The following is a 26,458-nucleotide window of genomic DNA, read 5'->3' as shown; positions in this document are numbered from 1 at the left end:
AACACAAGAAATAAAAATAAATTTTATGCAACTCACACTCCAGTTGAAATTATATGCACATACTCCACAGGGGTATATGGGGATGACAATATATAACAAGTTAATGGGCAAAAACATATTTAATATGAAGCCAGAAACTTTAAAAAAATAAGGCTGCAGCAGATTCTGTGGGAGAAATGCTACTATCCAATAGAAGAATTCATAGATGATGAAATGATCATTTGAGCAAGGGGTAATGGAGTGTTAAATTTTATTGTACATATGTATAACAAAACTGTATTATTATCATGATGCTGTCTGTAAACATCAGCTGTTCTTTGTTTATGGTGTAATTTTACCACAATTTGACATTTCTCCTGTACCTGAATCAAATGATTTAGTTTATGTACATTATGAGACAAACCATAATTCACAGTAATTCTGACAACATTCAAATGTAAAAATATATGTTTTGTTATCAGTACATTAATGAAACATCAGATTTTTGTGAGAGTTTCTACAATATTCAAACAGGACCAGATAGATACACCCCTTAATTTCAACACAAACACTAATCATAACCATAAAATCCTTCCAATTTATCCTAACTTATGCTTTAAGGCCATTCTTTGTAACAGTGCAATATAGTTACCATCTTTTTGTGCTATCTATACCCATTTAAATTTCTGTTAATATTGGAAATCTAGGAAAATAAGTAGCTAATTTTCTATTTGCTTTAAAGGTTTAAGAAATAAATTTCGAAGGTGAGACATGAGAAATTTCATTTTCATGTCGTAGCAAATGGATGTCAAAGAACACACAAAAATGTAACAATGATGTGTGAACTGTATTAATTTGGGTAAGTATAAGCTGCTGATTTATACGAATATTTCTCAGATAACAGTTTCAAAGCATGAAATTGATATACAAAACTGAATGTGACAAACAAACAGGGATAGACAAATCAAATCTAATTACTGATAAGGCATGTGAAAATAGTAAAATACCAAGATGCTTACAATCTTGAGTCATCAGAAACAGATATTCCTTCAACTAAAACTACAGAAAATAACAAGAAGGCGAAAACTATTGAAGACAGTAAAAGGGATTACAGAAAGGGATTTATGTCAAGAAATAAATGGCCAACTTAGAAATCGAGCCATGTAGGAAATTAGTGAGGACACCAGTCATTGAAAGCACTTGAATATTTTTACTTGTGTGTGAATTCTAAATAATTCAGACATTTCTCTTTAACTTATTACAGAAGTGAACAGAATGTATGGAACAAACAGAATGTATGGAACAAACAAATATGAAAACCAACAATTCCACAAAATAATTTTGCAGTTTCAAATAGGTGATAATGGGGACTTGCTCATTTTCTTTCTGCCTAGGTCTTATTCACAATATCTTCTTGCAACATGGACTGTATCACTATTCATTTTCACACAGTTATAAACAGAACCTGTTAACATTTAAACTAAACATTACCTGTTCTTTTTATTAAATGAGTCAGCTCTTTCCAGTATCTCTTGCCCAATAGTTGGATCTACCGTTCCTGTTTTTGGATCTATCTGGTCAATAAATTCATCACGATGACGTAAAAGGTAGTTGTGCAGATTTCCAAATCGGCAGTATTCCACTATAACCAACAGTTCCTCTGCAATGAAAGGATGTTATCAATGCTCATCATCATCATCATCATCATCATCATCATCATCATCATCATCATCATCATCATCACTGTTCCTTTAGAATAATTCCCTGAAAGGTTTTTTTATGGCTGAAGTTCCAAATTTTAATGACCTCAGTTTCTTTTGTACAAAGAACGAGTTTTACTTTAGTATTTGTAATGCATGTGAAAGCAAGCAGAAGTTTTCTAAATGTTTGCTAATCATGTAAGTGAGGTGTGACTTCAGTACCAGCTCACTTAATAGGGTGTGCGAAACTGCCGGAAAGCCACATCCAGGCTAGCTGATTTAACATAACAGCTGTCCAGGTGAGTTTTACTTTACTGGTTTTAATGGTGACAAATTAAGATTTTTGAGTTGCTATATCACTTATTAATTATTATATCAAGTTCAGAAAGAAATTACAGTCTTATTGATAGTTCTGTATCTTTTAAGTTCTTGCTATCCTTGGAAATTCCTTTGTTAATGTTGCCATTCTGTGCCATCCTATATCATTGTGTGACAACCTCAAGTATATCTGAAATTCTAGCAGGAACTGCTTCAGTTGTTTTCCCTGGAATGTACTATCAACAGACTTCAATAGCAGTGACACTTCCTGTTTCTAACCAGACTCTCTTCACATTATTGTCAATATTAACGTAACATATGAACTGCAAGAAAGTCAGTGAAGTAATACAATGGTTGCTTTTTACCCATTTCAAACCAAGCCTGATTATTCCAAGCTGACATACAAAATATTCAAGTTCAAATGTGGATTGGCATTTATATTTTTTTAATACAAAATTACAAGAAAAGACGTTTGCATTTGTGTGAAAAAGTCACAGGTACTTCACAAAATCTCACGTGCACATTACACTCCATTGCACGATCATGCAATGGGAAACAAACATTGAGCCCAAGGGCACACAAACAATAATGAAGATTCCCTAGGTTTGCGTGCATATAGGAGGTAGCTGTGATCGAGCAACAAACATTACAATGCATTACTTCACCTTCCTTACACAGCTGCACAATCTATTTTTTCCAAAGCATAATCTCACAAGTAATGTTTAACAAAATGATTCAATGTTTATTTCCCTTCAATAAAAAGCCTCCCTCTAGATTCTTCCAGAACTGCCTGAAATTTTAAGAAAATTCAATTCCCTGAGAATCTGTCGTATCACCATCCAATAATAAAAATAATATATAAATAAGGTGTATACTGAAGTACAGAGACAGGCATCAACAGAAACTGTGCACACATTAATACATAACATTCTCATGCTGAAGCTAATAAAATTTCATGTTGGACATGGTGTCTTAAGGATATCACCACAGAACCTTTTATCAAACTGTGCTAACAAATAGAGGCCATGCACCAGGAAAGAGTATCAAAACCAACTGTATTAACTGTTGTAAAATATGTCTCATTTATCACTGTAACTTATATTTTTACCGATTTGTTTGCTGCCACCATTAGCAGCAAAGCATATTAGCACAAACATTTAAGTTACAAAATTAGGTTTGTTCTCAAGAACCTACTGGAATGCTTAATATTAAAAATTACAAATTTTGATATAAATTAACTCAATTCTACACTTTCTTTTGCTAGGTTTTGGTACTCTAAACATAAATTTAATTTTGATATCAGCTCTATTTGTAAGGCAAAACAAACAACTAAATATTTTTAATCTCAGAAGGGACGTTACACAAGAACCTCTTCAATTTTTTACACTTACAGCATATAAAAATATTTCAACCATTTAAACAGAGTAGCTATTAGCTAAATAAATAGCACATAAGATTGTAATCATGGAGTAGTTGGTTCAATTTGTGCAAAAAAGTTTACCATTTCAACTAATTTTCCACTGCCACAATCATTTGAAAATAACAGCACACAAATGTTCAATGACAAAATTTGCAAATAATAATTTGGACTAAAACATCCCAATTTCAAAATTAATTTTATAGTTCATTTAGAAATAGTACTCACTCTTCGTTATGTTTGTTGTGCATGCTCCAAGCAAGTTTACAACATTCAGATGCTTTCCTAGATGTACCATTATTTTGAGTTCTGATGCTAATGCTTTGATGTACGTATAGTCAGTGTTTCTTTTCACCATTTTAACTGCTACTGTTGTGACAGGTTCTTCTTCCAAGATGCCAAATGCTTCTGCCTTCATAACAACACCAAAAGCTCCAGAACCGAGCTGTTTGCCTATGAATGATAAAGGAAATGTAAGGTAACAAGTGGGAATCACTGATCAAAAAAACTGTCAGAAATATTTATTTCAACAGCACCAAATGAATTAAACTGCAGAAAGTATTTACCTAACATAAGAAAATCTTATTCAAGGGACTCACAATGAGGAGAACCTCCCAAACTTATGAAACAGGTATCCTATTCTATGTTTTTCTGGCAGGTTTTAAAGCTTTAATATGTTTACACAACATGAGAATTAACACATGTAGATTTAATAATCAATCTACATTCTAGGGTACATGAAGGCTTCAACAATGCAGATGTAGTAAAGAATTTCAACGCTCAGTATAACAAAATATGCTGAAGTTTAGTAGTATGCAACACACTCATGATAACATGTATGTGAATTTGTTCTGCTAAGAAACTCAGTGAAAAAATTAAGTAATTGTCCATGAATCAGCCATTTGGGCCAGCATTATAAGTTGTCCGTAAGAACTGGCCCCTCTTTGGTTTTCTTCATACTTACAGCGTCTGAAGGCCAGTGCGTGGCCATCTGTTTCTAAAACCGTAACTGCCATATTTTTACAGGTGTTAAGGTGATAAGAAATAAACGCATCAGGGTGGCACTGACAAAGCTGTGACTTCCATTCCCTTCAATGATTATCAGATGTGAGTCACTACTATGTGATGAAAGTGAAAACATGTTCCTAATTGCTTTCTTATTTAAATATAAAGGTTCACACAATTTAAAATTTGTTACATCTGCGAGTATACAAAGATGTATATGTACCAATATGTACATTGTAAATACCTTCCTCTCCATGTACTGCGCTCTAATGAACCATAGACATTAGAGGATTCATGTCACTATGACTGACTGGTACTTTTAATGCATGCTAATACAGGTTAATTTTAATGGCATTAATACATGCCTGATGTATGTGTAGTAGCACCCATGAAAGCAGCAGGTGTAATTTCAACTGTGATTGTGCCACATCTTTTCAAAAATTTTTAATAACCAGTTACATTGTTTTAGACCTGTGTCTGAATGCCAATTTAAGTAGTGAATATTTGCCACAGTTTATTTTTTCCCTTTATTACCTTGGCTTCATAATGTAGTTTCCAGCAAAGTGCACTCAATCTCTAAACAAGAAATATGTGTCTTGATGTTTAATCTTAGAAGGTACCCAACTAGATAGTTTACATTAACTGTACACAAACTACATACTCCATTTTTTGTGTAGCAATGGTGCTCTACACAGCCCAATATTTGTAATGTGTGGCCCTTGGAATTACAGAGTCTAACATATTTAATGAAAGCAATATCTTTATTATATCTTAGTTCTCTGTGCAGTTCACTTTTCCTTAAACTGGAAATTTTTATGCCCTGGGTAATCCACTTTAATTTATTTGTTATTTTATTGCTGCAGAGTAAGTAGAAATGTTTCATTGAAGATACCAAGAAAACTACTTAGCAATTTCTCAAGGTTTCCATCACCTAAGTTACAACGATCAAAAGACCATGTTTTCACTTTTAGCTTCTCACAAAATGTTAGCAAGTTTTCTTAGCTAAGGTTCCTGCCCATATTGATTCTCATAAGTGAAATGTTCCTGTTGGTCTGTGGCAGCTCAATGCACAACGCACAATGATCTGAAATACCTAAATCTAGACAAAATTTATACACATCTTCATATACATAATTAATTATATTGCTGACTGCCCATTGTCTCTGGTAGATTTAAAGAAATTCAATTTGAAACCATATTTCTTTACCAAGCCAGTGAATCTTTAAGTGTGGCTACTCTCACATGTGTATCAATATTAAAAATCAGCAGCCATTACATTTTTTTCCTCTACAAAGGTCTTCTAGCATGATTTGAAGCTTAGATAAGAATAGTTCTATTGTTGGTGTCCGTGGAGTTCTCTATACTTATAGTAGTATAACATTTGCTAGTGAGTCCACCATTTCTACACAACAGCTCTCAAACTCATTCTTCATTTACATAATTAATACAGTTTCTGGTCTCATAATTTATATCACTATGCAGAAGTATACATGAGCCTCCACATGACATGTTTCTCCTGCAAAAGCTACTTGCTAATCTGAGGTTCTGTATTTTGTTTAGAATTTTAATTATGTCCTCAGTACACCAGTGCTCATGTAAACAAAGAACTCTAATAGTTGCACATTCTGATAGAATAATTTCCAATTCTTCTATTTTGGAGATTTTATTGTTCGAAGCATCAGTGTTTAAACCATTTTTATTCCAGGGGATAACGTATCTACTTTGACTATTAGTTATGGGCCTTAACATATTTCTTGCCAGATAATGGTTTGGTTTTGTCTTTCTTAATGCTACACCAATTTTTTCAACCCCATCACTTCTTATCACTTTCTCTTATTTTTTATGATCTGGCAAATACTTATGAACATCTTACTGATATTTTTGAGTCCAACCTATTCAGATGTAGACCATCTTTGGCAAGACACTTTGCACTCAGAAATTTACTAGGATCAATAAAAATGACTCTTAGTTTATTGAAGTGTTTTTTCAATATTGCCATTTATTCTCTGCACATAGGTGTCACTCACTGATCTCCTGTATAAAATGCCAGTTATTATTATTATTATTATTATTATTATTATTCTGGAATTTGAGTTTATGTGCGTATGCAAATGATGCATCCTTATTTCTGGTCGAACATCAATTTCAGTCCTATTATAATGATTCTTTCTGGTTTTTTTTGTGTACTTTACATTGGTCCACTTATATTTGTTTGGTTCTTCTGTACCTTCAGTTTCATTCGTAATGGCGGCTGAATTTTTTCGGGGTTTGTCAGTTGTATCACTCTGCGTATTTGGCTATGTAGGTCCATCTAGTACTGTGCTGCACATGTTAGTGCTGTATTTATCCATATTTGTTATTTTCCCTTTAATGAAGGTCAGTCTCCTGAAGTTGGACCATTATGGAATACAGGGAGTAGTTCACAATTGGTTCACCTCTTACTTTAATAACAGATGGCAAAACGTCATTCTCCACAGTGTTGAGAATGGCTATGATGTTGGGCCTGCATGAGGCACCATTAAATGGGAGGTGTCCCAGGGATTAGCGCTGGGGCCACTCCTGTTCCTTATTTATATAAATGATACGCCCTCTAGTATTACAGGTGACTATGATATTTCTGTTTGCTGATGACACAAGCTTCGTAGTAAAGTATGTTGTGTGCAACACTGGCACCGTTTCAAATAGTGCAGTTCGAGATATAAGTTTATGGCTTGTAAAAAATAAGCCAAAGCAAAATCACAGTAAGAGTCAGTTTTTAGTTTCTAACACACAATTCAACAAAACCCGATGTGGAATTTCACAAACTAGGCATATGATTAGTGAAACTGAACAGTTCAAATTTCTAGGCTTCAGATAGGAAACGGTCATGGGAAGTCCATGCTTAGGATCTTGTTCAAAGAATAATGCTGCCATTTTTACTATTCAAACTGTATTTGAAGTAAGCGATAGTTCAACACAAAAAGTAGTCTACTTTGCCTATTTTCATTTGCTTATGACATATGGTATTGGAAAGTCGTGCAGTTACTGCTGAATCCATTTTCAATAAGGTACCCCAAGAATTCAAAACATCTTTCAAATCAAAACTGAACATTTTCCTCATGGGTCAATCCTCCTATTCTGTCGAGCAGTTCCTCGAAAAATTAAGTTGATCCTCATGTTATATTGTTGATTGTGTTTACATAAATTTATGGCTTGTCTTTTTTGGGTTCATACCATTTTATTTTATATTTTGTGTGTTATTATTTTTATGTTGTAATTTCATGTGACCCCAGAGAGTACCTTCCACACTGTACCCTTAAGAGTATGCATTTCACGAGCAAATTGACAAGTGTTTATTGCTGGGTGACGGGCCACACCATCCAAAACCATCCCCTCAATGTCTGATGTTCAGACATGTCTTTGACAGTAACCTTAGCCTCCTCTCTCTGGTGTGAACAACCCCATCTCTCATAAAAATGAACTAATTCCAGTTAGGATGATGCCTGTTTGACAAGTGTTCTCTGTAAATCCATACTGCTTTGTGGGCACTACACCCTGCTGCACCATATGTTATATGCATGTCTGTAAACTCTTGTGACGAGTAATGTTCTCATCTCAATATAATCAAGTGTGGACCCACTATCACCTGTTTCAATTTGACCCAAAAGGTTTGAGACATCCTCTAAGTTACATCTAATACAAATTTAAGTGATAGGAAGCCCTTCCAGAAAGAATTTCTCTGGAGACTTACATTACACAGAAGTGAAACATGAATGTTATACAGCAAAGGCAAAAAGAAAATAGAAACTTTTGAAATGGGCTGCTACAGACAAAGTCTAAAGATTTGTTGGAAAGATTGCTTATGTAATGAAAAGGTACTGAATTGAATTGGGAGATAAGGGAGTCACTGTTCAGAACAAAGACTGGTTTGATGCAGCTCTCCATGCTACTATCCCACCTGCACAAACCTTGTTATCTCCAAATAATTAATGCAAATTGCATCCTTTTGAAACTGCTTACCGTATATGTCTCTCGGTCTCCCTCTACAATTTGTACCACCCACACTTCCCTTCAACAATAAACTGATGATTCCTTTCTGTCTCAGAAAGTGTCCCATCAACTGATTCTGTCTTTTAGACAATTAAGGCCACAAATTTCTTTTCTCCCCAATTTTGTTCGGAATTTCATTAGTTATGCAATCAACCCATCTAATCTTCAGCATTCTTCTGTAGCATCACATTTCAAAATATTCTCTTCTCTTCTCATCTCATCTGGACTGTTTATCACCAATGTTTCACTTCTGTACAAGGCTACACTCCAGATAAATAACTTCAGAAAAGACTTCCTAATCTTTAATTTATATTTGATGTTAAGAATTTTTTTTTCTGAAAAAACGCTTTTCTTGGCATTGCCAGTCTACATTTTACAACCACTCTACTTCGGCCATCATTTATTTTACTGCTGAAATATCAAAAATATCTATAACTTTTAGTGTATCGTTTCTCTTTCACATATACAGTCTTCCTATGCAATTCTTAAAACAAGTGTAGGCAGTGATTAAATTACACCCTGTGCAAAATTCTACCAAGCAGTTTTATCTTCCATTCCTTTCTTCCTTTTCCTATGATCAAATTCCATTCGTCACAACAATTAAAATTTTCCTCTCCCTTAACTATGTGAATAATTTTTTTTATTTTGTGACACATTCTTTCAGCATCTTTGTCATCAAGCTAGGTGGCATATACACTATCACTAATGTGGTGGATGTTGGCTTGATGATCTTTGTTACAATAATGTGTTCACTGTGCTGTTCATAACAGCTTACCTGCATTCCTATTTTTTTTATTCATTTATAGACCTATTCCTGCATCATCCCTACTTCATTTTGTATTTGTAACTGCATGCTCACCTGATCACAAGTTCTGTTCATCCTACCATTGAACTACACTAATTCCCACTACATCTGAATTAAACTTTTGCATTTACCTTCCTGAATTCTATAAGCAACCTACCTAAATTAGGAATCTAACATTCCATGCTCTGATCGGTAAAGTGCCAGGATGTCCTTCCTGATGATGAAATGCCCTTGTTTAGTCCATGCTCAGAGATCCAAATGGGTGACACTTTACCTCCAGAATATTTTACCCAAGAGGATGCAACCATCATTAACCCTACAGTGAAGCTGCATACCCCCCAGGAAATGTAATAGCTGTAGCTTCCCCTTGCATTGAACGTGGATGTGTGTGTGTGTGTGTGTGTGTGTGTGTGTGTGTGTGTGTGTGTGTGTGTGTGTGAGAGAGAGAGAGAGAGAGAGAGAGAGAGAGAGAGAGAGAGAGAGAGAGAGAGAGAGAGAGAGAGAGAGAGAGCGCATGCGCGAGAGAGTCGATACCCGCCCTTTTTTCCCCCTAAGGTAAGTCTTTCCGCTCCCAGGATTGGAATGACTCCTTACCCTCTCTCTCTTAAAACCCACATCCTTTCGTCTTTCCCTCTCCTTCCCTCTTTCCTGACGAAGCAACCGTTCGTTGTGAAAGCTTGAAATTTTGTGTGTTTTTGTATTGTGTCTATCTACCAGCACTTTCCCGTTTGGTAAGTCATGGAATCTTTGTTTTTAATATAATTATAGATTTCTGTAGTTGTATATATACATTTGGATGTAGCTGTATTGCGTTGATGTACTGGTGGATATTGTGTGCTATGACTCCCGTAGTTGATAGTATAATTGGTATGATGTCAACTTTATCCTGATGCCACGTGTCCTTGACTTCCTCAGTCAGTTGGATGAATTTTTCAGTTTTGTCTCCTGTTTTCTTCTGTATATTTGTTGTATTGGGTATGGATATTTCGATTAGTTGTGTTAATTTCTTCTTTTTATTGGTGCGTATGATGTCAGGTTTGTTATGTGGTGTTCTTTTATCTGTTATAATGGTTCGGTTCCAGTATAATTTGTATTCATCATTTTCCAGTACATTTTGTGGTGCATACTTGTATGTGGGAACGCGTTGTTTTATTAGTTTATGTTGTATGGCAAGTTGTTGATGTATTATTTTTGCTACACTGTCATGTCTTCTGGGGTATTCTGTATTTGCTAGTATTGTACATCCGCTTGTGATGTGATCTACTGTTTCTGTTTGTTGTTTGCAAAGTCTTCATTTATCTGTTGTGGTATTGGGATCTTTAATAATATGCTTGCTGTAATATCTGGTGTTTATTGTTTGATCCTGTATTGCAATCATGAATCCTTCCGTCTCACTGTATATATTGCCTTTTCTTAGCCATGCGTTGGATGCATCTTGATCGATGTGTGGCTGTGTTAGATGATATGGGTGCTTGCCATGTAGTGTTTTCTTTTTCCAATTTACTTTCTACATGTCCGTTGATGTTATGTGATCTAAAGGGTTGTAGAAGTGGTTATGAAATTGCAGTGGTGTAGCCAATGTATTTATATGAGTGATTGCTTTGTGTACTTTGCTAGTTTCTGCTCGTTCTAGAAAGAATTTTCTTAAATTGTCTACCTGTCCATAATGTAGGTTTTTTATGTCGATAAATCCTCTTCCTCCTTCCTTTCTGCTTAATGTGAATCTTTCAGTTGCTGAATGTATGTGATGTATTCTATATTTGTGGCATTGTGATCGTGTAAGTGTATTGAGTGCTTCTAGGTCTGTGTTACTCCATTTCACTACTCCAAATGAATAGGTCAATATTAGTATAGCGTAAGTATTTATAGCTTTTGTCTTGTTTCTTGCTGTCAATTTTGTTTTCAGTATTTTTGTTAGTCTTTGTCTATATTTTTCTTTTAGTTCTTCATTAATATTTGTATTATCTATTCCTATTTTTTGTCTGTATCCTAGATATTTATAGGCATCTGTTTTTTCCATCGCTTCTATGCAGTCGCTGTGGTTATCCAATATGTAATCATCTTGTTTAGTGCGTTTTCCCTTGACTATGCTATTTTTCTTACATTTGTCTGTTCCAAAAGCCATATTATGTCATTGCTGAATACTTCTGTTATCTCTAGTAATTGGTTGAGTTGTTGATTTGTTGCTGCCAGTAGTTTTAGATCATCCATGTATAGCAAATGTGAGATTTTGTGTGGGTATGTTCCAGTAACATTGTATCCATAATTTTTATTGTTTAGCATGTTGGATAGTGGGTTCAGAGCAAGGCAGAACCAGAAAGGACTTAATGAGTCTCCTTGGTATATTCCACACTTAATCTGTATTGGCTGTGATGTGATATTTGAATTTGTTTGGATATTAAGTGTGGTTTTCTAATTTTTCATTACTACGTTTAGGAACTGTATTAATTTAGGATCTACTTTGTATATTTCCAATGTTTGTAGTAACCATGAATGGGTTACACTATCAAAAGCTTTTTGGTAATCAATGTATGCGTAGTGTAGCGACCTTTGTTTAGTTTTAGCTTGATATGTCACTTCTGTATCTATTATCAGTTGCTCTTTACATCCTCGTGCTCCTTTGCAACAGCTTTTTTGTTCTTCATTTATAATTTTGTTCTGTGTTGTATGTGTCATTAATTTCTGTGTAATGACTGAAGTTAATATTTTGTATATTGTTGGTAGGCATGTTATGGGGCGATATTTTGCTGAGTTGTTGTGTCTGCTTGATCTTTAGGTTTCAGGTAAGTTATTCCATGTGTTAGTGTATCTGGGAATGTGTATGGGTCTGCAATGTAACTGTTAAATAATTTATATTTAAAAACAAAGATGATGTGACTTACCATACAAAAGCGCTGGCAGGTCAATAGAAACACAAACAAACACATACATACAAAATTCAAGCTTTCGCAACAAACGGTTGCTTCATCAGGAAAGAGGGAAGGAGAGGGAAAGACGAACGGATGTGGGTTTTAAGGGAGAGGGTAAGGAGTCATTCCAATCCCGGGAGCGTAAAGACTTACCTTAGGGGGAAAAAAGGACAGGTATACACACGCACACACACACACACACACACACACACACACACACACACACACACATCCGCACATACACAGACACAAGCAGACATTTGTAAAGGCAAAGAGTTTGGGCAGAGATGTCAGTCGAGGCGGAAGTACAGAGGCAAAGATGTATAGTAGATTACGGTAAAAAGGAGAAGGTGAATACAAAGTGAACATACTGGCAAAAACAGAAAGAGAAAGTAAGACAACAGAAAAGATTTTGAAATGCAACAGGTGTTTGTTTGTGTTTCTACCGACCTGCCAGCGCTTTTGTATGGTAAGTCACATCATCTTTGTTTTTAAATATATTTTTCCCGTGTGGAATGTTTCCCTCTATTATATTCATATCATTAATTTGAATTAATTTTTCTGTCATCTTATTTTCTCTTTCTGTTTTTGTCAGTAGGTTCACTTTGTATTCACCTTCTCCTTTTTACCGTAATCTACTATGCATCTTTGCCTCTGTACTTCCGCCTCGACTGACATCTCTGCCCAAACTCTTTGCCCTTACAAATGTCTGCTTGTGTCTGTGTATGTGTGTGTGTGTGTGTGTGTGTGTGTGTGTGTGTGTGTGTGTGTGGCCCGCGCGCGACAGTGTATACCTGTCCTTTTTTCCCCCCTAAGGTAAGTGTTTCCGCTCCCAGGATTGGAATGACTCCTTACCCTCTCCCTTAAAACCCACATCCTTTCGTCTTTCCCTCTCCTTCCCTCTTTCCTGATGAAGCAACCATTTGTTGCGAAAGCTTGAATTTTGTGTGTATGTATATGTTTGTTTGTGTTTCTATCGACCTGCCAGCGCTTTTGTATGGTAAGTCACATCATCTTTGTTTTTGAATATATTTTTCCCATGTGGAATGTTTCCCTCTATTATGTTAAATAATTTAGTTAGATGTGAATGTGTTGAGGTGAACTACTTTAGCCAGAAATTTGCTATTTTATCTTTTCCAGGGGCTTTCCAATTGTGCGTAGAATTAATTGCTTGGGTGACTTCATGTTGCAAAATTACCACTTCAGGCATTTGTGGTATCATCTTGTATGTGTGTGTTTCTGCCTGTATCCACCATGCATGTCTCATGTTGTACCGGGTTTGACCATATGTTTCTCCAGAAGTGTTCCATGTCTGTTATATTTGGTGGATTGTCTATTTTAATGTGTGTGTTATCTATTGTCTGGTAAATTCTTTTGGTTTGCGTTGAATGTTTTGTTTTGTTTCCTTCTATTTTCACTTTTTTGTATCTTCTAAGTCATCGTAATTTTTGCTTCTGTTCATCTATTTGCTCTATCGCTTCTTGTTGTGAGATTTTACCTAACCTTTTTCGTTTTTTGTCTGATATTTCATTTCTTATAAATTGTGTTAGCTGTCCGATGTCTTTTCTCAGTTTTTCTATTCTGATCTGTAGCCTGTGTTGCCATGCTGGTTTTGCGGGTTTCTTCTGTGTGTTGGTTGGTTCTGATATCTGCCTAATATGTATATTTAGTGTAGTGAGTGCTCCTATATAAACCAGTAGTTTTAACTCTTCCATAGTAGTATTTTCATTTATTTTGTTGTGTATGATTGTGTTGATAGTTGTTATTGTTGTTTCGACTTGTGGGTTATTTGGTGGTCTATGCAAGAATGGTCTAATGTCTGTATTTGTGTCTTTGTATTCTATATATGTCAGCTGAAATTTTTCTTCTATATCTAACATGTGTGTCACTTCGTGTTCTATTTGTGCTGGTTCTGGTGGCTGTCTTAAGATTTCGTTTTCCTCTGATTGTTTAATTGATGCGTGTTGTTCTTGGTTTGTTTGCTCTGGGATGTTTGAATCCATTACTGTATTTTCTTCTTCTTCTTCTTCTTCTGACTGTACATTATTTTGTTCCAGTATTTGTTGTACTTGTTGTTTGATGTTTTCTAATTCTGACTGGGGTATCCTGTTATTTGTGATTATTACACGGATCTGATCAGCTAGTCATTTGTCTGTTAAAAATTTTAATTCTGGGTATCTGGTAATAAATGTTGTGTATACTTGTGATCTGTATCCAGTTGGGTTGGTTCCTAAGTTTGTTGCTTGGCAATAACTGAACATGAGGTGTCGGTTAACTTCATCTGACCATCTCATCCTCTGTCTTTGTTTTCCTTCTAGGGTGGTTGCAGGAAGCATGTCCTGCAAAACACCTCTATTTGGATTTAAATCATTTTCCGTGTGGCTAGCAGTGTTGTTACCATTATGGACGGGCATAGGGTTCAAGCGTCGTCCCCGACCATGACCGCGCTAGTCCGAGGCTTCATTAGTTCTGTCCTGAACCAACTAATCACACTAAAAGGGGGGGGGGGGGGGGCTAGCCCTATTAGTGGTTTGTTCTTTTCGTCGCCTTTTATGACTGGCAGAACATACCGGAGGCCTATTCTTTTCCCGGGCCTCCACATTATTATCATTATTATCATTATCATTATCATTATCATTATCATTATCATTATCATTATCATTATTATTATTATTATTATTATTAATCCAGATGCTAGCAAGTTTTTTCTTTCTTTTGTGTGGGTGTCAATGACTCAGCATTTCTGCATGTTGGAGAGCCATCTCCTTTAATCCAAAAGTATACATTCTATTAGAACTTTCCTACAACATTAATGACCATTGTTACAAAATTCTATGAATCTCTGATTTATGTCCTCTATCCAAATCAAAACCAAATTACTGCTATCAGATCTGAAAACAATACTGCACTTTATAAGCTGTGCACTCACCTTGTGTACGAGGTTAGCTGTTTTCATCACTTCAATTAGATGTCTAAAGGAATGCAGGATGTCTTGATACCTGCTGGCAGGTATCATCCATGTTCATGTGAACTACAGTCTGCAATTGACTGCCTTCACTGGGGTGTGCTAATAGCTACTGCCAGAACTGCCTCCATATCTCTTGGCAGAATCCCCTACAAACAAACTAAGTACACATTGTTCTTTCCTTTCAACCTGCAAACTCCATTATCCAACTGATGGTAAAGCCCCATAAGAGCACACATACCAAGCATATAACAACTTTGTTTTATAGTAGGAAAATTTTGGTAGACTGTGGAAGCTTTAGAAGTAAAGGAGACCACTCAACAAAAAGTAGAAGCATTGAGTCATCATCATCATCATCATCAACAATGTCTGCTTGCAGCACAGCTCTAGTCAGGAAGGTTATAGCTCATAGTTCACAATTTGGGATGCAAGAACAATTGCGTTTAACTGCCTTGAACCCACGGTAGCATATACATCATGGGAAGTCTTGTTATAAAATGCAATAGTTCAGACACTCACCGAGTCTTAACTTTTCTCGGGGGAACTCCCACTTCTTGTCATATGGAAGTAGTTCAGCCTGTTCATCAACAGGAAGGTCTGGATTCACGTTACTTATTGCCCCTTCTGTAAAATGCATAAGACCAGCAATCCTCTGTTCTTTGCGATTTTTCTGTTGAACAAAAGTTATTTTTAATTACATCAATCCAATAGAAAATAAAATTCATGTTGTTTTAAAATGAAAATCAATTAGCAAGCTTTCCACTTTCTGTTACACTTCTAATGACACTACATACATGCATTTTACTACTGTTTCTTGCAGAGGGACAGAGGGTCTTTTCGTCTCTTTCCTTTGTTTCTTTTTTTCATTTATCTTGTGGTAAATAACTAGAATGGAGAACACCTTTCATTGTTTCATGTAGTGTAAAACATTCTGCTTCTATTATCTGAAATTTACGCCCACCAGCAGAATGCTAATATGTTCACGATTACTACCAAAGTTCTCAGTGCTTTGACCCCCTTACTTACAGGTTTAAAATTGTGAGTATTATGTTGAGAGAGAAAAATGGAAACAAACCCATAAACAATACAGTGTTTATCTCAGAAATATATAATTTTAGAACAGAATTTCAGTCCCATACTTACCTTCAGGAGAAATAGACTGCTGACAGACACACCCTAGTTCCCTCTTCGGGGAAGGAGTGAGTGATAGACTGGGGTTAAAAAGAAAGGGCAGCTCACACAGACCCTAGGATGGTAAGACCCACTTATCCTCTCAACTTGTGGATCCCTCTATCTTGGGGACGAAGTGAGCTGCCCTTTCTTAAAGGGACCATTATTTTTATTTCTATATTTCTATTGTTTTTTGGACCCGTTATCTTATAGTTATAAAACATGTCATACATTTCAATTTACTGACATCAGTTCGACAGTAGCAAGGGAGAGTGCATGCCTAGGTGCTAGGTGTGATATTTACTATTGATTTTGGAAGTGTACAGTGATATTTTCACGTATTGCAGTGGTAGTCTGTGTTCTGTGCTGTTAATTGTCGCAAATCTATGCAATATCTTTGCTGTCTTTTCAGTTACTATGTACAATGTCAGTTTTTCATCAATATGTGCACCTAAGTATGTTGTATGTTTGTGTGATATTCTTATGTTAACAATATGGAAAAGGTAGAGTGCCACTCAGCCCACAGAGGAAGTAGTGAGACTGATAAGTACAATGAAAAAGAATGCTAGAAATATTTCAGCTTTAGGATGAAGTCCTCCTCCAGAAGTAGGAAAAAACACACACAATCACACAGCAGTGACGCGCACGCGCGCAGCTCCTGACTTTTAAAGAATATAACACCAGATCTAATTTTGTGCTTAGTTTTGAGTACGTAATAGATTTTCTAATTTATTTTAACTATTCCTAATTAATACTTTTGTTATAGGATGAAATCAGTAATTGTTTCATAACTTAAATTCTGTTGTTGACTTATAAACAAATATAAATATCTGTACTAATTATAAACATTTGGAAAATAAAACACTGGCATTCTGTAAGTATTTATTTGGCTCTGTTCGAAAAGATGTTAGCAAAGCCAGCCCTTAATTCCAAAGTAATTACCAGTTTTGTCACAAGTAAAGAACTATGAAACAATTGTGCAACTGTCTGCTACATCATTTAAAGTATTCCGTTTGAATTCCCACCCCCCTATTTTTCAGCCAGTATAACAATGCAATACATCGACACATAGGACAATTAATGAAGAAATAAAGCACGCGAACATCACATAGTCTCATTTGAACCACTAGTACAAGAGTGTCAGCATTTTTAAAATTTCATTGTTAAACCAAGATGGGTCTTTTCGGTCCTTAATCCACTGACTCGGCATATACTTCTCTGAAGCATAATTTACAGTCCATTTAAACTCTGTCCATGATTCCTCTACATCCATCATACTGGAACTAAATTGTCTTAATCCACTGTCTATGTAAGATGCTAACAACGGCTTATCTGTTCTTTCTAGCAGAAGTACTCTCCTAGCCTTCTTGATTAATTTATTAACTTTAGTAATCATAGTCGCTATGATGACACCATCTGGGTCTATTGCAAGCATATGAGCCAAACGGCAAAGGTTTGGGAGCAGTAGTGGAGAAGGAACAGACAAGGAAATTGCATAGGTTGGGTGGATAGCAGAATGCCACTGTGAGAAGGGTGGGTTGGGTAATTCTCATTTGAGGACACAATGAAAGACAGTTGATACCATAATGGAGAATGTGATTCAATTGCTCCAGTCCTGAGTAATACTGAGTTGTGAGATGAGTGCTCCTTTGTGGCCAGATAGTGGTTATGTGGGGGATAGTAGGTGATTTGTGGGATGAGCTACAGGTGATCAGTTTCTGAACAATGTTGGAAGGGTAATTTTGGTCTGTGAAGGCCTCAGTTAGACTGTTGAATAATTTGGAGCTTGTCACTACCGATGTAACAAATATGGAATGCTAGATGGTGGTGATGGTGAACAGCAGACTCGTGCAACGGTTGAGATGGAGGTTGACATCAAGGAAAGTAGCTTGCTGGGCTGAGGAGGACCAGATGAAGCAAATGAGGGAGGTGGTGTTGAGGTTCTGGAAGAATGTCAGTAGGACGTCCTCACCCTCATTCCAGATCACGAAGATGTCATCAATGAATCTGAACCAACTGAGGGTGTTTGGGACTCCCGACGATTATGGAGGATTCCTCTAGATTGCCCATGAAGAGGTTAGTGTAGGATGGTGCCATGTAGATGCCCACTGCAGTAAACAGATCTGTTTGTAGGTTATGCCTCCCCATCACATTCCTGCATGCTCCCACAGGCAGTACGAGCATCTTCTGCCACCTCTCCTCCCGCCCACCCCACTCACACATCTTGCTCACTCCCATTACCAACGCCAGGTAGTTTGCTGCTCATGCCAGAAGTCACAGTTGGGCCTTATCAGACAGTGGCCATGTGTGCGTAACTACTACTTGTTTGAATGTGTAAAGTTTCCCACTTCTGACGGAGTTTGTCCAAAAACTGGAATATTTCTAGCCTTCTTTTTCAGTGTGTCCACCTGTGACTCTACACCTCCGATAAGTGGTGAGCCACACTCTGTCTTCTCTATATTATTGTTAATCAAGCCTGGACTTTCCATTGTTTGATTAGGTTTATGTTATCTAGTTTAATTGCTGGATTTATTTACACTGTGCCTTTCAGAAGCCTGCATAATTTTTTATGTGGTGTTGTGGGATTTGTTTTGTCTGTACCCAGTGTTTGTTTATTTTAATGAACCACTGACTTTTTTGCTCAAGCTGAGCTCATGAGTCTGCAGAGACCATTAGCAACTGGTTGGCTGCATAAGTAATGATTCCAATGATGCAATAATTGAACTCAATTACATTTAATAGAGATGCTGTCGTGAAGTCCTATGCACTGATTCCTGCAGTCATCTCAAGGTGATTTCCTGAACAACTGGTATTTGCCTGCATGCCACTCGCCCATCATGTCATACAATGGTCAAGAAAGCTTGTATACAAGGCAGAGGGTAACTGCAAATCTCTCAGCCTTGCAAACATGATGGACCAGCATAGATTATTAAATTCGTCTGCTGAGTCAATAAGAAATTGTTAGTTCCGAAAGCTGGGACACTGCATGCATTCTGTTTGTGTTTAAGGAATGATAATACAAGAAGTCTGTAGGTGAATTCTTTTATCCCCTTCTACATGCTACAGGGAATGAACTGACTTGCTTATATGTATACTTGTTACTGTACAAGCCATTTCCACCATAATACACAGTGAAGTTTAAACAAATTAAAATACTATGTGTTTAAGAAAAAAAGAAAAATTCACAATACTTACTCTGTCTCTTAGCATTTTTACAGCAAGTACAGCAGCGAGAATAAATATGACAACTAGAGCTACAGCAACAACAATACTTATTACCGTACCACCTTCATCTAAAAATAGAAAAAAAAGAAGTGTTAGAGAATCATCTGTGTTACTGGGTTATATTTTGTGCAATATCTTGTGTTATCAGGAACAGACACAAAAATGAACAAACCTTTGAATTTCAATGTAGCTGTTACTGATTTCCGGTCATTTTTATTTCTGGGATTTATGGCAGTACATGTGTAGAACCCTGCATGTTCTGCTGTGAACTGTTTAATTACAAGAGTAGTATGGTTATGCATAAATTCTATTGATGTGTCATTTGGCTTCACAGTAAGTGGCTTTCCATCCTGGAATGAAAAATTACAGTTCAAACAAATGTAATCGTACTAATGAAACACACTTATCATTAAGCTGTAACACACAACCCACAGTATTTACAGAGGGCATTTTTCTTTTCCTGTTTTAATCTTTCAGGTAACTACAATAGCATGAACCATTTTTAACAGAATTATATAAATACCTACTAAAAATTCAGCAAAAAAGCAGCTTAATAAAAACGAAACTGATATGGCTAATAAAAACACAAAGGACAGACTGTGGATTAAAACTGGTCCTGACCCGATTGCGGCACTATTTTTGGAGGTTGGCACTATGATGTTTGTGAGACTGTTGTCTACCAAAAGCAGGGCCAGAGAGAGTGTGTTGTCCAACAGAGAATGTGTGCATGGGGTAAAGAAAGAGTTGCTGGTAGACAGTCATCAGGACAGGTGCAGCCTGGCAGTGTTGTGGACTAGATGCCATAGCAGGTAAATTCTAGTGTCTGATTCCACACATCAGCTTTGAGCAATTATGTCATTTCTGAGGCAAAGATGCTACATACAGACAATCTATGAAGGTAGTGGATCATACTCTACACCAAATGTAGCATACGATAAAATTACAATCCCATTCATGCAGTTATTAACTCAGTCATGAATTATAACTAAACGAATGGATGATAATGAAAATAATTAAGCACAAGAATGAAAAACAAATTTTCATGTCTGATAAGAGGTACACTCGCAATTTATGCAAGTAGAAAAGCACAGATAATCCTTAAATTGCATTACAGTAAAGCGCATGGTGAAGACTTACTGTTATAAAATAGCATTAATTTTACTATTAATTACTGAATCTAACGGGAGAAGCACAGGGGAGGTTGGCGTTTTGGGCGAGGAGAAACTAAAATGCAACAGGAAAATGAAATGAATGACAACAAATATGAAACAGTAGAATGAAATGTGGAGAAACTGACACACTAAATTCTAAACGAAAAGACAGTGTATGACTAACAAATATCTACAAAAATAAAGACTATCAGAATTGATAACTAGAATTAACCTATGTAGGTAAATTCCAGTTAAAGATTCCAACCACTCCATGATTCATATGGAAATTATTTTTGCAGTTTTATGCACTGAAACGTAACAGCATTTTTACATTTGTAATTGCTCTCAAACTACTGCAGTGTATAACAAAAAATTAGAATCAGTAACTAGAACTGACCTCCTATCTACGTCAATTCTAATTACCGATTCTGTTGGAATTTAGATTCGATGCCTCTGCTACATATTTATCTTTGCCGCAGTTGCTACGGACACTTTTATAGACGTTCCTATTAACATGGTTGTGTTTAGCCTACCCTTGTGTTACATTTGTTCTGTGCGAGTTAATAAAAGCATCTATGTTCACTTTCCAACGATAACCGCGTCTTTATTTCAAGGTTAAGTAACGACAGGTTATGGGCCCAGGCACAGTCACCCAGTGGTTTATTTTAAGTAAATAAAAACTATGTTTTTTCATCGCATCAAGATGCAGATACGGAACGCCAATATCATGAGTTGAGTCACTGTTAATTCGTTGCCAGTAACTGAAAAACTGAAAGGAAGAGAAAATTACAATTTGCAATGAAAACTTATTTATAGCACGAACAATTGTGGCAATGTACAATGGGCGGGATAAAAGATGAAGTTAAGATATGCACCGCAAGGCCCAAAATAATCTTAGTTGATCCCACTATTTACGTGGATCTGCAGCGCACGTCATCTGCAAAAGAAGCATGGGATAAATTAAAACAAACTTAAGAGGATTAAGGACTTTATTGAAGAACAGGCTTGTTGAGAATGCTTTTCCTAACACGATTAGAGAACTGTTCAATTGTGGAAGAATATGTGTCGAGAATAATTTCAACATCAAATAAATTGAATGATCTTAACTTTGAAGTGAAAGACAAGTGGGTAGGATGTATCTTGTTAGCTGGGCTGCCTAAAGAGTAAAAACCAATGATAATGGCTTTAGAGAACTCCAACTCAATGATAGCGGGCACTTCCATTAAAAATAAATTACTACAGAAAGTAAAGGATGAAGCGTGTGGCAACTCATATGTTAATGACATGGCACTCCACGCGAGTAAAAAAGACAAGCAAATCAGCTCACACCACAATCCCAGAGGTCCAAGATGTTACAACTGCAACAAATATGGACACACAGTGAAAAATTGTCGCAGTAAAAACAAGGCGAGTGAAAAATCAGTAATTAAATAAACATTCTTCATGATGCCACCATCAACTAAAGCTATGCCTAAAGACTGGTTTGTGGATTCTGGTGCATCAGCTCACATGTCAAACCGTCCATGTGATTCAAATTTTGTAGCATCAGTTCCCAGTTCACAAGTGGCTGTGGCCAATAACAAAAATTTACCCGTTAAAGGGACAGGTTGCACGAATATTAAAGCTGTGGCATTCTGAGAGAAAATAAATATTAAGGTGATGGATGTAATTTATTTTCCTCAGCTGAGTACAAATTTACTTTTCATAAGCAAAAGAGTGCAACAGGGTCACTCAGTCATTTTTGACTATAGAGGCCATCGCATTTGAGATACAGAGAAGAAATTGATAGCTACAGCATCGTTAATCAACGGAATGTATAGGATGGGACAACCAAGTGATCGCAATGCAGAAACAAAATATGCATCCTGGTCTATTGATGTGAATCTGTGGCACAGAAGATTAGACCACCTGCACTCAGATGTGATGGAAGAATTACATAACGGTTTGGCTAATGGCATCAAACATAAACATACCGGATGTTCCATCCAGTTCAACAAGAATCATTAAATCCAGAGATGTGATATTTAAAGAAGAAACAATTCAAGAGAGTAATAACAAGCCAGGAACATGTGATCATTTGCTGGAACCAAACCAGATATATATTCCGTTCACAAATAAGGAGCAGAACATTATGATTCAAGATGACTCAAGGGACAACAGATCAGATAACCACACTTCAGAATAAACGGGCTCAGTTGAAATAGAATAAGAATCAGAACCACCTCAGCAAGTGCTCAGAAGATCATCTAGTATATCCATACCAAAGAAGATGGATGATTATGTGACGTATTGTACTAAAGAAGATTCACAAGAATCAGAGCCATCAACTTTGGAAGAAGCTTTGCAATCCAAGATCCTACAAGAGAAATAGTTTCAAGCAATAGAAGAAGAATTGAAGTCACATGCAGAAAATAAAACTTGGGAATCAGCTATCCTCCCTCAAGGCAAAAAAGCGTTTGATGCTAGGTGGGTCTTTAAGATCAAAAAGAGACTTACAGTGACAGATAATTCGCCATAAAGCTTGACTTTTAGTTAAGGGAAGTTCACAAGTTAAAGGTTTAGACTATGAAGAAACATACTCACCAGTGATACGATACAATTCACTCAGATATTTGTTTAGTCTACCTGCTAAATATGACTTTGACAATGATCATTGTGATGTGGTGACAGCTTTTTTGCAAGGTGACTTGAAAGAAGAAATTTATGTTAAAATTCCCACAGTTGACTACGTGACAAAAAAAGTCAAATATGAAGGTACTAAAATACTCAAGAAAGCTGTGTATGGACTTAAACAGGGAAGTCACTGTTGGAATATCAAACTGGACAAAGTTCTACTAAGTTTAAATTTCAGCAGGTCCACCGCTGATCCATATGCTTATCACAGAAACCAAGAAAGTGATATATTAATTGTAGCTGTTTACGTAGATGACGTGGTATTTTGTTACAATATGCAACAGAAAATTGCATTTAAAGAACAACTAAAGGAATAACTTAAACTAAAGGACCTTGGAGAAGTATCCAATTGTCTAGGGATCTGAGTGACAAGAGATCATAAACTTGGACTTGTATGGTTGAATCAGACTTTTTATATAAATCAGATTTTATGAAGGTAATACATGGAAGACTGTAATCCAGTATCCACTCTGCTTGACAATAACCAAACATTAACTCGTGAAATGAGCCCAAAAACAGAGAGAGAAAGAGATGCCATGAAGAAAGACACATATAAAGAAGCCATAGGTAGCTAAATGTATGCACAACTAGGTACTAGACCAGATCTAGTGTACTCAATTGGAGTTTTGAGTATGTTTAATAATAACCCTGGAATATCCCACTGGCAAGCTGTAGTGAATCCTAAGGTATATAAAGGGAACTAAAGACTTCAAGCAACAATTTTCCAAAGGTGATCATGACATCACAGGTTACACTGATGCTGACTGAGCTGAGGACATAGGAGATAGAAAATCAACCACTGGTCTTTTATTTATTTTGCATGGTGCAGCAATTTCATGGAATAGTACAAAAACAACCAACAGTAGCTCTCTCGATGACAGAAGCAGAATATATGACTTTACCTTCTGCAAGCCAGGAAGCACTTTGGCTGCAACGTCTGCAAAGAGAGAGATCCCCTTTCCCAAAACAGGGCCTGATAAGACTGTTTTGCAACAACAAAGGTGCAATTGATCTGTCAAAGACAAGTGCATACAAAGGTCGCACTGAACACATTGACACCAGGCAACATTTCATCATGGAAAAGATAGATACAGGAGAAATCACAGAGGAGCAAATTTCCGCAAATGGAATGCTTGCAGATATGACTATGGAGCCACTGCCAAGAACCAGACATCAGCAACTAACACAAGAATTTGAACTCCGAGAATGAAGTACTGAGACATTGCTTCTAGTGGGGGTGTTGGAATTTAGAATCGATGCCTCTGCTACATATTCATCTTTGCCGCAGTTGCTACGGACTGCTTTTATAGACTTCCTATTAACATGGTTGTGTTTTGCCACCCTTGTATTACATTCATTCTGTGCATGTTAATAAAAGCATTTATGTTCACTTTCAAACCGTAACCACGTATTTATTTCAAGTTCAATAACAACAGATTCCAAAATTAATTTTTTTGCAGTAGTTCCAAGAAAAATCAGAATTGCAGAAATCATATTAGCCTACATTTTTGTGCACACACGTGCTGAAGAAATGATGTAATTAATGAATTATTGAATGGTTGGAATCAGCAACTAGAATTGACCTATATAGAAAGGAGAAGACTGGACCAAGGAGAAGAGACAATTGCAAGGCAAAAGAGAGGCCTATGTTCCATACAAACACAGCCAGAGGCTGGAAACTGTCCATCATGATGATGATGATGATGATGATGATGAAGAGGACAATTCTAGTTACTAATTACAGCTATTTGATGGCTCATAATTTTGGACATATTTGCAGTAAATCTGTGGACTATGTTTTTGTAGGATCTCTAGATTTCTTACTGATGTCAGACCTACTACGAAAAACTAATAAATACTGTACATAAAGCTTCTAAATTTTTCTCTTTTTCATACCAGTGAAGAAAGTAATACCATATGCAAAAATCTTTTAACACTTTAGTGTATACACTTCTTGTTAAAACGCTCTAAATAACAAATTGTGGAATGGTTGGAATTGGTAAGTAGAATTGAACTATATAGCCCAATTCCAGTTACTGATTCCAGTACTTGTTAGACCCTACTTCTTGTCAATTTTCGCTACTTGTAACTAGTCCCATTAGATTTAACAAGTAGTGTTAACAGTTAACCCTATTTTACAATATTATCACTTCTTCATGCACTATACTGTACTGGATTTAAAGGTTCTCTGTGCTTTTCTTATTCACATAAATTATGATAATTTATTTCAGACATGTGTACTTCTCTTTTTCTGTTCTAATTTATTTTCTTAACCTTTAATTCTTCTTTTGTAGCAAAGCAATTAATCACTTGAACTGTGTTTGTAATTTTATCGGATGCTACATTTGTTTGTTTACGAATTTGATCAGGCACTTTCAGATATTGCTCTATCTAGTGTCCCTGTTCTAGGTATGATGTCATTGCTCAAAGTCGATGAGTGGAATCTGACACTAGAACTGACCCCACCATAGCTATAGAATAGTCAGAAAATCAAGATTGGTACGCTTGTCTGTGCAATGTTTATTTATGGCTTGTGAAAGTTGCTGCAAGGCACATCAAAGTTTGCTCCACTCTGTGTTCAATCCATTCAAAATAAACAACAAGAGTAGTCAAGGAATCAGCAACATAAGAATGAATATGTCATAACTCTTGTAAAATTTACTTAATTTAATTAGGGTGAATTAAGTCTCCACTCAAAAACAGATGTATTTAGTTGGATCCATGATAAATGTTCATGGTTATATGTACTAGCCCAAATTCATTTTAAGAGTAGAGATTGGAGATCGATTATTAAGTAACATATTAGGAAGAAACACACATCAAGATTTCATGGTTTTGTCACCCAGAACCCTCTCATGATGTTTCATTATTTGACAATTATGTCTTTCTACAACCCACTCCTCCCTGATAATTCAGTTGAAACTTCTACACAAGTTTATTCACTGGCAATAAACCAACATGTTAATACAAATAAGGGAGAATTTCATCAAAACACTTAATGTGTTTCCAACTATGGATGGGCACTAAAGACACTAGAGAAATGATGAGTCATTAAATCAGAGGCCATATTCAAGCAGCAAAATGGAAACCATATGAAATTTTATGAAGAAGA

The 26,458-nt window shown here is 36.2% G+C and overlaps 2 protein-coding genes across 4 annotated transcripts in view; both read right to left on the bottom strand.

The window, feature by feature from the left end:
• LOC126412521 (vascular endothelial growth factor receptor kdr-like) overlaps nt 1-26,458 on the bottom strand; it is an 864,770-nt gene that overhangs the window by 631,266 nt on the left and 207,046 nt on the right. The window lies entirely within an intron of this gene.
• LOC126412522 (vascular endothelial growth factor receptor 3-like) overlaps nt 1-26,458 on the bottom strand; it is a 224,798-nt gene that overhangs the window by 57,380 nt on the left and 140,960 nt on the right. For all 3 annotated transcript variants that reach the window (XR_007575302.1, XM_050082159.1, XM_050082160.1), the window contains exons 14-18: nt 19,695-19,872; nt 19,493-19,590; nt 15,647-15,797; nt 3,643-3,867; nt 1,471-1,639 (exon numbers count right to left, since the gene is read on the bottom strand). Coding sequence is in view for 2 of the 3 variants with exons in the window: in XM_050082159.1 (XP_049938116.1) it covers nt 1,471-1,639; nt 3,643-3,867; nt 15,647-15,797; nt 19,493-19,590; nt 19,695-19,872 (821 nt within the window). In the remaining variant the exon portion in view is untranslated. The remainder of the gene's footprint in view (nt 1-1,470; nt 1,640-3,642; nt 3,868-15,646; nt 15,798-19,492; nt 19,591-19,694; nt 19,873-26,458) is intronic.

Source organism: Schistocerca serialis, chromosome 7 (assembly GCF_023864345.2).
Source record: "Schistocerca serialis cubense isolate TAMUIC-IGC-003099 chromosome 7, iqSchSeri2.2, whole genome shotgun sequence".
Lineage (NCBI taxonomy): Eukaryota > Metazoa > Arthropoda > Insecta > Orthoptera > Acrididae > Schistocerca > Schistocerca serialis.
Note: the sequence above shows the minus strand (reverse complement) of the source record. Positions and strands in the feature narration are given on the sequence as shown.